The following is a 14666-nucleotide window of genomic DNA, read 5'->3' as shown; positions in this document are numbered from 1 at the left end:
TTATCCATTCAAACACGCCAGTTGACTTGGAAATTACATAGAGAAGACTTAGAGAATCAGAAGGAAACGAGCGCAACTTGGGGTATTCCTGAAGGTTACCCGAAGACAAATGTAAAACCTCTGTATAGTACTCTCAAAAGACTTGACCGATTGACTACTCTGGAAAGACCTTTCTGATGGATTTCAAGTTGTCTTGCCCGCTGCTTGCTTTACGCGTTTAGATAAACGACAGGGAAAAATGAAAGATCTTGGCTTCATGATTAGAAATTGATAAATTAATGGCCATTAAGTGATTCTCCATCTTGTTCATTACAAAACAAATTAGTAACTACACTAAATGGTCCACAAACTTTAGAGAAGTTTTGGTGGTCCTTTTGAAAATTCAAGAGTAAGGTGTGAAAAGGGAAAAGGTGTTGGCCTTGGACTTGAACACAAAGTATCAATCACAATTTGGATGTGAACTCATAAAAGAGGATTAATTCTAAACAGTAACACTGATAAGTAGGCCAAGATTTGAACATTTACAGAAATGAACACTAGTATAACAATTGCAGACCCTCAAAAAAGAACAAGAAGAAACAGCTACAATAACTACGAATTTACAATGTGTTGGAATTAGCGATCACTTCAACAATAAGGGACTCGTCTATAAAGGGCGACGCACATGGGTCCACTGCATGGTAAGTGGACGGGGGAAGGGCAGGGCCTAGGCCCATAAGCTATTTAAGCTTGTACCATGAATAGTTGTTGTAGGATTTCGTTAAGGAATAGAACTTCTACTAGGATTTGTCTTTGTAATAAAAATCATAGTAGTTTTATGTTTCTCTTAATAAACCTAATATATAAACATATTATTCTTTTATATGAATGATATAGCAATTCATAGCAAATACATTTATTGTAACAAAGGAGTTGAGGAAATATTGACCGCAGTACGTAACCCAGACTTGGGTAAACCAGGATAAATCGCATGTGTTCTTTCTCTTTACTATTTTGTTCTCATTCCTATTTTGTTATTTGTGTGTGGTTGGTTTTCTTTTGGTTCCAAATACTCTCTAGATCATTTCACAATGTACATTCCCTCTTGCTTGAAGCTTGGAAAATGATCACTTGGGATATTGTAGTAGATATTGGTGAAGTTTGAATCCTTTTGGTAGAAGAGGAAACGATGAAGAAGAAGAGCTATATAGAAGGCATAGCTAAAGAATTTCAGTTTTAGATAAAACTAAATTTAAAAATTAAATTATGAATTTGAATTTCTCTTAACTACTAAGTGTAGTTATTTAGTTTTATCTCTTTAAAACTATAAAAGGGAGAATGTATTATATATCGATTGAAGAAAATGAATAGATAATGTTTTATTCCTCTTCCAAAGTTACAACATATATAGGAGTGTTGGGAAGAAATTTTTTTGGAAATGTGTAAACTCAGGGGCATTGGAACTAGGGGTGTTCAAAAGCGGTTAACCGCTTTTCTGAACTGAACCAGTTTTTCGGTTCGGGAAAATTTTTAAACCAAAACCGAACCAGTTTGGAGGGAAAATCGGTTTTGAACCAATTTTCCCTTTTTTTTATAAATTTTTTTTTTAATTTTTTCCTAAATTAAATTGTAAATATAAACAATACATATCCAAATAAAAATTAAACATTCATACATATTCATTGACCCCTACTAATAATACATTAAAAATTGATACAAATAAAAGTCTGAAATGAAATTATTTTTTTATTTAATATATAATATATATTTTTATTTTTCTTATATATATATATATATAACCGGTTTCGTTTAACCTTTTTTTAATTTTTCCAGAATCGAAAATCCAGTGTTTTTAATTTTTCGAACCATAACCAAACCATTTTTTCGGTTCGATTTTTGCATTTTTTTCAACACCCCTAATTGGAACTCTGATTGATTATAGAAACTACACTAAATGGTCCACAAACTTTAGAGAAGTTTAGGTGGTCCTTCTGAAAATTCAAGAGTAAGGTGTGAAAAGGGAAAAGGTGTTGGACACAAGTATCAATCACCATTTGGATGTGACTCATAAAAGAGGATTAACTTTCAACATTAACACCGATAACTAGGCCATGATTTGAACATTTACAGGAAGAGTAAACGACTTTTTCCCACCCAAGGTTTGCCTTAATGACACTTTCCCACCCACAAGCCAGATCCGTTAGTAAATTTTGTTCACTACAGTGTATATTCATTGTAAAGACAAAGCCAAGCAAAGTAGAAGCAAAAGAAAAGAGAAAACAAAAAACAGAACGTAAGGGAGACGATCCATTTCCACTTGGTAACAGAAGTAACAACAGGATCAACTATTGCTACTTCCAAGGCTTTGCACTCACTTCTTCCTCCATATATAAAACTTTAGCCATCCAAATACGCCAGTTGACTTGGAAATTGCATAGAGAAGACTCAGAAACCAGAAGGAAACCAGTGCAAGATGGGGTTCGCTCAAGGTTACCAAAAGGCAATGCGAAACTTTTCAACTCCCTTATTGTAATAATAAATGAGTACTACTACAAAAGACTTGACCGATTCACTACTCTGCAAAAACCTTTTTGATGGATCTCAAGTACTCTTGCCACTCGCAACTTGCTTTACACGTTTGGTTTTGGATAAAGGAGACAAAGAAATGAAAAATCTGATCACTTTGATTAGAAAATTCATAACATAATGGACAAAATATGATTACCCATCTTGTTCATTCCAAACAGACAAACTTATGGTCCACAAACTTTGGACAAGTTCGGTGGTCCTTTTGCGAATTCAAGAATAAGGTGTGAAAAAGGAGAATGGGGTTTAACCAACCTTTTGTCGACTACTTCAACATTAATAGGTCATGCAGACGCATTAAGGGGTTCATAAGTGGTTTGGGTTTTTTCTATGTATAACCGTTGAAAAATTTCTTTAAGTTATTAATTCTTTATTAGGTTTGGGCTTAAGAATAGGATCCTTGAAATACTAGGTTTTAGTCTTTCAAATCTAATATATAAACACATTTTTCTCTTGTAATGAGTAATAGCAATCATAGGGTAAATTATTTTATTGTAAACAAGAGGTGAGACAATATTAACTCTGCTGGACGTAGTCTGTTAATTGGGTAAACCAAGGTAAATCGCGCGCATCTCTTCTCTTGTTTTACTGTTTATGATTTGTCTGTTTGTTTGTTACTTTGTTTTCGTATTACTCTCTATTTCGTTCAACCATATCATCAAAGGATTAATCCTCAACTATAATACCGATAAGTAGGCTATGATTGGAACATTTACAAAATATGAACAATAGTATAACAATTGCAGAGCCCACGAAAAGAACATCTCCATTTATTATGAATTTACAATGTACCTTTCCTATTGCTTTAACCTACACATAATGTAGGTAGTAGGTACAAATCTACGAACAGCACCAAAAAAAGGAGCAGATGAGTTTTGTTTAGGGATGTTTTCGCCATCCAACTCAGAAATCCAGCTTCAAGAAAGCAAAAATCTTAGCTACTGACATTAGGTGTGGTGTGAGTACTAACCCATTTTGCAGTGACAGAAATGGGTGAAGATGGCACCCTGATGTGCTTCAACAAAGCAAGATCGTCGCAATCTGGTGGTGATTGTGGCCGCCGCATACTCTCCAACTCATCAATATTATCTTTCTCTTCTATTACATCTTCCAGCTTCCACTCTCCACTTTCAATTCTCTTCAATTCCTCCAAAACCACATCCATGGGGGGTCTCACTTCCTTGTTCTGTTGCAAACATAGAAATGCCAACTCTGCAACCGCAGTTGTCATCCTTTTAACTTCTTCATCTGATTGGTATCCAAGTAATGGATCGACCAGCTCTTCAAATGCGCCTTTTTTAATCCTGTTTACTGCTAAGTTTGCCAGATTAATCTCATGTCTATGCCTATTTAAATCCACAGCAGGCATTGATGAAATGAGCTCAATCAGAACAACTCCAAAGCTATATACATCACTCCTATCAGTTAGTTGATAACACTGATAATACTCAGGATCAACATAGCCAGGAGATCCATGAGGAGCGGTTGAGACATGAGTAACATCAACGGGGAACAATCTGGAAAGCCCGAAATCAGCTACTTTTACACAAAAATTATTGTCCAGAAGGATGTTGTTAGTTTTCACATCCCTGTGTATGATGTCAGATGCATGGAGGTAGGCCAATGCACTAGCTGTTTCTATTGCAATCTTCATTCGAATAGGCCATGTTAATGAACCGGGCTTCACTAGATCACCATGGAGATGATCTCCAACAGTTCCATTGGGAACATATTCATACACAAGAAGCAGACCCTGCTGACAGTGCGGTGAAGTGCAGCCATAAAGGGACACAAGGTTTTTGTGGCGCAAACGTGTGAGGATTTCAACTTCATTCATAAACTGCTCAACTCTTCTGTAATTGTGCTCATATAAACGCTTGATCGCAACTTCTCTTCCATCTCGAATTTTTGCTGAATAAAAATAAATAGGTCATTTAGCAAACTGTCAAGCATCCCAGTTTGTTTTTTTATTTTTTTTTTTTTGTTTTTTTTTTTTAGCAAGTATATATGAAGTGTTTTTCCAATTTCTTACCGTAGTATACCGATCCAAAGCCGCCATCTCCAAGTCCTCTCTCATGACTAAAATTGTTTGTTGCTTTTGCAAGTTCAGCATAGGAGAATATGGGGATCCCAAAATAGGCCCCACCCACTTCCTGCTCTGATCTTGGCGAGGGATCGGAAGAACAATCTCTTGAGTTCGAATATGTGGGAATATATTTTTGTTTCTTGCGATGCCACCAAATAAAAAAGGACAGAGTCATAATCATAACAGATCCTCCAAGTCCAAAACCTAATGAGCAGAAGGAAACGACTATCAACTTTTTTACCATAGAACTTTTCTTTGGTAGAAAACTACAAAATACTAATCGAATACTTATCGTTGTAGGTTCCAGAGAACATTCAAGAGGTATTTTACCTATTCCTAGGCGTAGCTTCAAATCAGATCTTCCGTTTCCTGCAACAGAAGTGACAGACAAAGAAATGGTGTTAGTTCAGACTATAAAAAACTGTGTAATCATATCTGTATCATCCAAGTTCTTGACAAGATTGTGCAAAGGATTCGGTTGAATAATCTCGAGTAGAAAGCTCGAGAAGAGTTTGTTTTGTGAAATGGTATTAAAATCAATGCAGCGTATTTAAATCTATGAAATTTGGCAAGTAAACTATTACAACAAGAAACGAAAACCCATGCCTGTTCTTTCCTTTACAGAACAATCGAACTTTCCCTTATTATCAGTTTGGCATTGCCCTCCAGCCGAAAAACAATCAAAACATTCATTTGTTACATTCACTTCCAGAGCGAATTCACCCACAAACAAATCAGTATATTCAACACTTGTTTGAGTCTTATTCACTTGGAAATTAATAACTGTGCAGTGAGATGGAGAAGGTGGCAAAGTTTTACCAGGGTAACTATGGTAGATATAGGAGTGTTGGGAATTATTGCAGGCAGAACTGAAATGTTTGGGGGGTTTGTAATTGCGGGGGCATTCGTACAGGGATTGATTGTAGGGCACATTAAGAGATAGAAAAGGAGAGATGGGAAGACTCAAATGTTTTAAGGATCTTTTGCGGCTACAATACTTCGCGTGTTCTTCACGAGGACGGTCATAAAGCAGGACCATATTATCCTGAGAGATGCCTGTGATACTGAACCACTGGCCATCCTTCCCCAACCGAATCTTCTGAACATTTTCAGTGCAGTAATCTACAACCAGCAACCCACACTCCGGATGCGTTCGATTGGAGAAGGGGAAGCCAATATTGCCAAGATAACCACAATCAAAAGGAGGACACCTTGGATTAAACCTCTTTTCTTCTTGAGCCAAGCAGAGAATTAGAAGCAAAAGAAAAGAGAAAACAAAAAACAGAATGTAAGAGAGACGAGCCATTCCAGAGTTCTCCCTACTTAGAAACAGAAATGACAACAGGATCAACTGCTGCTACTTCAATGTCTTGGCACTACTTCCCCCAATATAAAGCTTGAGTTGCTTAACCATCCAAGCACGCCAGATGACTTGGTAATTGCGTAGAGAAGCTTAAGAACTATAAAAGACTTGACCCTTTGACTACTCTGTAAAAGCCTTTTTGATGGGTCTCAAGTTGTCTTGCCTGCAACTGGTAACGCGTCTGGATATAGAGAAAGGAGAAATCAATAACTACGATTAGAAAATTCATAATGTGAACATATGGCAAACTTTAGTGATGTTTTGTTTTTTCTTTGATAAGTCAAGAATAGGGTGTGAAAAGAGAAAAAGAGGTTTGACAGAAGTCTCAATCAAAGGACTAAAATCCTCCACTATAACACAGAAAAGTAGGCCATGATTGGAACATTTACAAGATACGAACACTAGTATGACAGGTGCAGAACCAAAAGAAAAAGAAGAAGCTCCATTCACTATGAATTTACAATGTACATTCTCTCTTGCTTTGACCTACACATATTGTATATTATCTACGAACATCGCAAAAATAAGAGCAGATGAGCTCAAAGACAAAAATCCAGCTTCAAGAAAGCTAAAATCTTAGCTACTGACATTAGGTTGGGTGTACTACTAACCCATTTAGCAGTCACAGATATGGGTGAAGATGGCACCCTGATGTGCTTCAACAAAGCAAGATTATCACAACCTGGTGGTGATGGTGGGGGTGGATATTCTTGGGCATATCATATTATTCTCTCTTCTTTTACATCTTCCAATTGCCATTCTCCATTTTCAATTCTCTTCAGTTCCTCAAAATGACATCCATCGGAGGTCTCATTTCCTTGTTCTGTTGCAAACATAGAAATGCCAACTCTGCACTGAAGTTATCATCATTTTAACTTCTTCATCTGATTCGTATCCAAGTATGGATCAACCAGCTCTTCGATTGCGCGTTTTTGAATCCTGTTTACTGCTAAGTTAGCCAAATTAATCTCATGTCTGGTGCTGGTTATACACAGCGGGCATTGATGATATGAGCTCAATAAGGACGACTCCAAAACTATATACATCACTCCTATCAGTTAGCTGGTAAAATTGGTGATACTCGGGGTCAACATAGTGGAGATCCTTGTGGAGCAGTTGAGACATGAGTACATCAGTGGGAAACAATCTGGAGAGCCCGAAATCAGCTACTTTTACACAAAAATTATTGGCAAGAGAAGTTGTTAGTTTCACATCGCGGTGTATGATATCTGAAGCATGGAGGTATGCCAATGCACTAGCTGTTTCTATAGCAATCTTCATACGAATAGGCCATGTTAATGAACCGGGCTTCCCTAGATCACCGTGGAGATGATCTGCAACGGTACCATTAGGAACATATTATACACAAGAAGGAGACCCTGCTGACTGTGCCGTGAAGTGCAGCCATATAGGGATACAAGATTTTTGTGGCGCAAACGCGTGAGGATTTCAACTTCATTCATGAACTGCTCAACCTTCTGTAATTGTGCTTCACTGCAACTTCGCCCATCTCAAAGTTTTGCTGATAGAAAAGAATCAAATAGGCCATTTAGCAACCTGTCAACTATTCCAATCTTTTACCTATTTCATTTAGCAAGAATATCTAAAGTGTTCAAGTTCTTAACGTGTATACCGTTCCAAACCTCCGTCACAAGTTCTTCTCATGACTAAATTGTTAGCGCTTTTGCAAGTTCAGAGTAGGAGAATATGGGGACCCCAAAATAGGCGCCACCCACTTCTGCTCCAATCTCGAGGAGGGATCGGAAGAACTGTCTTTGAATGAAGCTTGTGGGAGTATATTTTTGTTTCTTGCGACACCAAATAACCAGAACAACAAAACTCCAAAACCGATTATAAACAAAAAAAAAAAAAAAAAAAGATGGTAAGTTTTAATTTCGGGCTGTTTGGAGGAAAACTCAAAATACTAATCAAATATTTTCATTGAAGGTTTTAGAGAACTTTGGATTGAAGAAGGTATTACCTAGTCCGAGGACTAGCTTCAATGCAATGCTCCCTTTCCCGAGACAGAAGTTACAAAAAAAGCATTAATGTGTTAATACAATGAAAACTTTATGTGAGCATATTTGTTCATCAAATTTAGACAAGATTTCACAAAGGACAGTCAGAACTTCTATATGAGACTGTTGAGTGAAGCAAGCGGTGTCGTACTGTGCATGACTGAACGCTGACGTTTTAGTATTAGCTCAAGACAATCCTCAGCCATGAATCCATTAGATCTGACGGCTATATCAGTCCATTAAGTCAAAGTATAAAGGCAGCAGATCTGAGAAAGCGCACAGCAACTTATTCTTCTTTTCTCTCGCGTTTTACATTAGATTTCAGGTTCTTATTTTCTACTCTTTCAAATATTGTAATAATGTTTAGATTCTTGAGAATCTTGTTAGCTGAAATTACAGGGTGATTTTTTGGGATAGGCTTTCGTTTTCTGGTTAGCTTATTGTGATTACAGGGAAGTTAGAGTGATTGTTGTAACAATGTAAGAGTTGAGCGATTTGGGTTGTGATGAGTTGTACTTGTAATACTTTGATCCTTATAGTGCAGTGAGTCCCAATTTGCTTGGAGCTCACGTGGATGTAGTTTATTCCATTGGAATAAACAAACTACAGTAAAAATCTTGTGTTCTTGATTGTTCTTGGTAGATTAAGTCTTGTGATTGTGTTGTGAGTGTTGATTGATGGCTTTGAATTATGTTTTAAACGCAACAGAGACTAATATAGTTGTAATCTCAGTAAGGAATCAATCAAACTCCAGAGGGCATTCAAGTAGAAACTAGAGAAGAGTTTATTTGTTGGCATTAATTAGAAGTAGCAACTCATTCAAATCGACTATAAATTGGCAAGTAACCAAACATGGAAAGCAGAACAACTAGTAACCAGGAACCAGCCCTAGTACTTGTTGAGAAGATGATATTATGCTGGAAACTCATGAAGGTGGTCACATTTGGAATGGACTGCAAGTTTGGCAGCAAAATTTGAAGTTTGCTGCTATTTTTGGTTCTACTGTACTCAATGGAACTGAATTTCTTAATTAAAGTAATGTTCATCTTATGTGAATTCACTGTAAATCTGTGATTAGGTGTTTATGTGTAATGTAAGTGTTAGTAGTTATTAGCAAAGTAGGCTGATGATTTTTATTGTAAAACTGCTGCAGAGTAGGTGCAACAGTATTGTAAACCAAGTATATTATTACATTGTTGCTTAATGAATTAGACCATTCACGAATTCAGCTTCAGCGTGTTAACTTCAAGCAGTGTTTTTGGATTCCAGGCGTTTCACTCGTCGTAACAGTGACTATCGACTGTCGGCCTATCATCACAATTGCATCCAACAGATCCCTATTAGAGCACATCCCCATCCACAGTTTCCAAGCTTAAAGCATTTCCGTCGAACTTCTCAATCTCAACCTTTGATCCCACCATCTCTAAATCACAATCTAATAAAATTGCTCTGATACCAATTGAACGAAATAGGGACAATAACAAAACCAATATAACAATAAAACAAATCACAGATAGTAACAAAGAGAAAATAAACACACAATTTACCCTAGTTTATCCAATATGGGCTACGTCCAGTGGATCAATATTATTGCAAGACTTCCTCACCTCTCTCGTTTACAATGAAGAATGTCCTATGATTACTATCACACTCATAACAAAAAAAAAAAATATGTTTATATCTAGGTTTAAAGTGACAAAACTTAGTTTTACAAGGATTTTTATTCCTAGTCCAGACCCAATAAGTAATTAATGACTTAAAGAAATCATACAGCGATTATACATGAAAATACTCAAACCGTCGACTGAGTTTGTGTAACTCATTAATACTGAAATAGTCGGTAACTCCAACATAGAGATGCTTGAAACAATAAACCATGGCCCTTACCTAGCTGAATCTTTGAAATGTATTGTCACAGTCGTGTACTATTAAAACACACTCGGGATGCGTGCCATTGGAGAAGGGGAAGCCGATCTTGCCTAGTAAACCACAAGAGAAACGTGGACATTTTGGATCGAGACTCTTTCCTTCTTGAGCTAAGCAAAGAGGTAGAAAATGAAAGATAAAGAACACCACATAGGAGACAGGAGCCACTCCAATGTTCTCCATTGGAGAAAAAAAACTGCAACAGCTACACAAACTCTCAACAAATAATACTGTTAAGAACTCTTTGCTTCACTCCAAGTCTCTTACTGTTTCTTCTCAACATAGAAGTTGAGTTTATTAATTATTTCCCTTCAAAACAAAACACCCCAGTTGACTTGGAAATTGCGAAGAAATGGAAGTTGGGGCATCCACATAAATCACACTCGTACAGTGCATGAAATACCCATTTCCATTGTTCGGCCAAAGGCGAAAGTAAACCTTGTATTAATTAATAATTAGTACTACAAAAGACTTGACCCAAGACTAATTTTATGGCTCTAAGTTGTAAGTTTTTGGTGGCCCTATTACAAAAGTTGAGAAAGAGGTGTGAATTGGGAAATGGGGCTTGACATGTATGAGGAAAAGCTAAACATGGCGGGGTCGGAGAGAAAGACGACAAAGATGTGGACTATAAAACTTGTGATTGGCCGTTAATTAAACAAGACCCACTAGAATAATCCAACTAAAAAGTAAGAGAACAGTTATTGTGTTTTGGCATGTTATTAAACTAATCCACTAGAATAACACTATAAGCTTTTTTACCACAAAACTTTTCTTTCGAGTAAAACTACGATATACTAATCAAATACTTATCGTTGTAGGTTACAAGGAAAGTTCAAGAGGTATCTTACCTATTCCTAGGCGTACCTTCAAATCAAATTTTCCATATCCTGCAACAGAAGTTACAGACTATAAAAATGGTGTTAGTTCAGACTATAAAAAACTGTGTAATCATACCTGTATCATCCAAATTCTTGACAAGATTGTGCAGAGGATTCGGTTGAATAATTTCGAGTAGAAACCTCGAGAAGAGTTTGTTTTGTGGAATGGTATTAAATTCAATGCAGCGTATTTAAATCTATGAAATTTGGCAAGGAAACTATTACAACAAGAAACGAAAACCCATGCCTGTTCTGATTCCTGTTCTTTCCTTAACAGAACAATTAAACTTTCCCTCATTATCAGTTTGACATTGCCCTCCAGCCGAAAAACAATCAAAACATTCATTTGTTACATTCACTTCCAGAGAGAATTCACCCATAAACAAATCAGAATATTCAACACTTGTTTGAGTCTTACTCACTTGGAAGTTAACAGGTGTGCACTGAGACGAGCAATTCCAGAGTTCTCTCTACTTAGAAACAGAAATGACAACGTCTTGGCACTCATTCCTTCCCAATATAAAACTTCAAAAGTTGGAAATTGCGTAGAGAAGACTTGAAGAACTACAAAAGACTTGACCCTTTTGACTACTCTGCAAAAGCCTTTTTGATGGATCTCAAGTTGTCTTGCCCGCAACTTGGTTAACGCGTTTGGATACAGAGAATGGAGAAATCTAGTCACTACGATTAGAAAATTCATAATGTGAACATATGGCAAACTTTAGAGATGTTTTTGTTTTTTCTTTTGATAAGTAAAGAATAGGGTGTGAAAAGAGAAAAAGGGGTTTGACTGAAGTCTCAATCAAAGGACTAAAATCCTCCACTATAACACAGAAAAGTAGGTCATGATTGGAACATTTACAAGATACGAACACTAGTATAACAGTTGCAGAACAAAAAAGAAAAAGAAGAAGCTCCATTCACTATGAATTTACAATGTACATTCTCTCTTGCTTTGCTTTGACCTACACATATTGTATATTTACTTCTATGAACATCACAAAAATAAGAACAGATGAGCTCAAAGACAAAAATCCAGCTTCAAGAGAGCTAAAATCTTAGCTACTGACATTAGGTGTGGTGTTACTACTAACCCATTTAGCAGTCACAGATATGGGTGAAGATGGCACCCTGATGTGCTTCAACAAAGCAAGATTATCACAATCTGGAGGTGATGGTGGTACGTGGATATTCTTGGGCATATCATTATTATCTCTCTCTTCTTTTACATCTTCCAATTGCCATTCTCCATTTTCAATTCTCTTCAGTTCCTCCAAAATGACATCCATCGGAGGTCTCATTTCCTTGTTCTGTTGCAAACATAGAAATGCCAACTCTGCAACTGAAGTTATCATAATTTTAACTTCTTCATCTGATTCATATCCAAGTAATGGATCAACCAGCTCTTCGATTGCGCGTTTTTGAATCCTGTTTACTGCTAAGTTAGCCAAATTAATCTCATGTCTGTGCCTGTTTATATCCACAGCAGGCATTGATGATATGAGCTCAATAAGGACGACTCCAAAACTATATACATCACTCCTATCAGTTAGCTGGTAACATTGGTGATACTCAGGGTCAACATAGCCTGGAGATCCTTGTGGAGCAGTTGAGACATGAGTAACATCAGTGGGAAACAATCTGGAAAGCCCAAAATCAGCGACTTTTACACAAAAATTGCTGTCAAGAAGAATGTTGTTAGTTTTCACATCGCGGTGTATGATATCTGAAGCATGGAGGTATGCCAATGCACTAGCTGTTTCTATAGCAATCTTCATACGAATAGGCCATGTTAATGAACCGGGCTTCACTAGATCACCGTGGAGATGATCTGCAACGGTACCATTAGGAACATATTCATACACAAGAAGGAGACCCTGCTGACTGTGCCGTGAAGTGCAGCCATATAGGGATACAAGATTTTTGTGCCGCAAACGCGTGAGGATTTCAACTTCATTCATGAACTGCTCAACCCTTCTGTAATTGTGCTCATATAAGCGCTTTACTGCAACTTCCCGCCCATCTCGAAGTTTTGCTGATAGAAAAGAATCAAACAGGCCATTTAGCAACCTGTAAACTGTCCCAATCTTTTTCCGACTTTTATCTAGCAAGTATATCTAAAGTGTTTCAAGTTCTTACCGTAGTATACCGTTCCAAAGCCTCCGTCTCCAAGTTCTTTCTCATGACTAAAATTGTTAGTCGCTTTTGCAAGTTCAGAGTAGGAGAAAATGGGGATCCCAAAATAGGCGCCACCCACTTCCAGCTCTGATCTCGAGGAGGGATTGGAAGAACTGTCTCTTGAATTGAAGCTTGTGGGAGTATATTTTTGTTTCTTGCGACGCCAAATAATAGAAGCTAGAACAACAATCAGAATAGACCCTCCTCCGAGACCTAATGATAAAAAAATGTTTACTCTTTTGTTAGCAGACTGTTTTGGAGAAAAACCACAAAATACGAATCAAATATATTTCATGGAACGTTACAGAGAAGCATGTGGAGCATAGAACTTTGGTCGAAGAGGTGTATTACCTAGTCCGAGGCCTAGCTTCAATGCCAAATTTTTATTTCCTGCGACAGAAGTTACAAAAAAAGGAATAGTGTTAGTTCAGACAATGAAAATTATATGTGAGCGTATCTGTTTCATCAAAATTTTAGACAAGACTGTGCAAAGGACAGTTAGAACTGTCCATATGAGACTAATATAGCTTTGATCCAGGTAAGGAATCAATCAAAATCCAGTATAGTAATTCAAATAGAAAGCTAGAGAAGAGTTCTTTTTTTGGCATGGTAGTAAAATTAATGCAGCTCATTCAGCTCTACTGTAAATTGGCAAATAACCAAACATGGAAAGCGGCACAGGTAGTAACTAGGAACCGGCCCTTGTACTTCACCGTAATTTATGATACCTCTTCTTTCTGTAACTGAACAATTAAAATTTCCCATTCTATCGGTTTGACATTTGCCTCCCACAAAAGAACAATCAAAACATTCATCCGTCACATTCACTTCCAGCGAGAAAAAACCCGGAAATAAATCCGAATATTTAACACTTGTTTGAGTCTTATTCACTCGGAAGTTAATAGGTGAACACTGATGTGGAGAACCTTGAAAATTATGGACTGGGTTTGTGTAGACGATATAAGAGTGTTTGGAGTTACGGCAGCCAGAAGTAGTGAAATTGTTTGGGATCCTGTAATTGTAGGGGCATTCGTACAGGGATTGATTGTAGGCCACATTAAAAGAGAGAAAAGGAGAGATGGGAAGTGTCAAATTTTTCAAGGATCTGCGGCCACAGTTGATCTTGAGGTTTTCGGAAAGATATGGGTCCAGAATTTGAATCATATTATCCTGAGAGATTGCTGAAATATTAAACCAATGCCCCTCCTTCCCAAGCTGAATCATTGGAACTCGTTCGGTGCAGTTATCTACAATGACCAACCCACACTCAGGATGTGATCGATTGGTGAAGGGGAACCTAATATAGCCCAGGAAACCACACCTGAAACTTGGACATCTTGGATTCACTCTCTTCTCTTCTTCAGCCAAGCAAAGAAAAAGTAAAGAAAGAAGAAAGAAAATTATGCAACAAAAACGAATCATTGCAAAATTCTCTACTTTGCTAACAGAAGAAACAACAGGATCAACTATTTCTACTTCCAAGTCTTTTGCACTCAATTCTTTATCAACATAGAAGATGAGTTGCCTGTCCTTCCAAACACGCCAGTTGACTTGGAAATTGCGTATGGAAGATTTGAGAAACAAATGAAACAAGTGCAATTAAGGTCAGACAAAGACTACTGATGTAAGACTTTTTATCACTGAGTAAA

At 37.2% G+C, this 14666-nt stretch overlaps 3 protein-coding genes across 3 annotated transcripts; all 3 read right to left on the bottom strand.

Moving 5' to 3' along the window:
• Positions 1-3464: 3464 nt before the first annotated feature.
• On the bottom strand, positions 3465-5042 carry LOC116105363 (LEAF RUST 10 DISEASE-RESISTANCE LOCUS RECEPTOR-LIKE PROTEIN KINASE-like 1.1; the record flags this gene model as incomplete). The annotated part of the gene is made up of 3 exons (XM_031391795.1): positions 3465-4476; positions 4598-4855; positions 4982-5042. Coding segments are annotated over 3 exons (1296 nt in total), but the record flags the coding sequence as incomplete, so codon positions are not given.
• A 189-nt stretch (positions 5043-5231) lies between these two features.
• Positions 5232-6001, bottom strand: LOC116105362. The gene has a single exon (XM_031391794.1). It carries the CDS (start codon positions 5955-5957, stop codon positions 5232-5234), a length of 726 nt encoding a protein of 241 aa, XP_031247654.1. The 5' UTR covers positions 5958-6001.
• Positions 6002-11730: 5729 nt separating this feature from the next.
• Positions 11731-14413, bottom strand: LOC116105390 (LEAF RUST 10 DISEASE-RESISTANCE LOCUS RECEPTOR-LIKE PROTEIN KINASE-like 1.1). Its single transcript, XM_031391820.1, has 4 exons — positions 13746-14413; positions 13369-13407; positions 12979-13230; positions 11731-12874 (listed from the first exon to the last, which is right to left on the bottom strand). Exons 1-4 carry the CDS (start codon positions 14239-14241, stop codon positions 11898-11900), a joined length of 1764 nt encoding a protein of 587 aa, XP_031247680.1. The 5' UTR covers positions 14242-14413; the 3' UTR covers positions 11731-11897.
• Between the last annotated feature and the right edge of the window lie 253 nt (positions 14414-14666).

The sequence above is a fragment of the Pistacia vera genome, unplaced genomic scaffold (genome assembly GCF_008641045.1).
Source record: "Pistacia vera cultivar Batoury unplaced genomic scaffold, PisVer_v2 Contig498, whole genome shotgun sequence".
NCBI lineage: Eukaryota > Viridiplantae > Streptophyta > Magnoliopsida > Sapindales > Anacardiaceae > Pistacia > Pistacia vera.
This window is presented reverse-complemented; position numbering and strand designations above follow the sequence as displayed.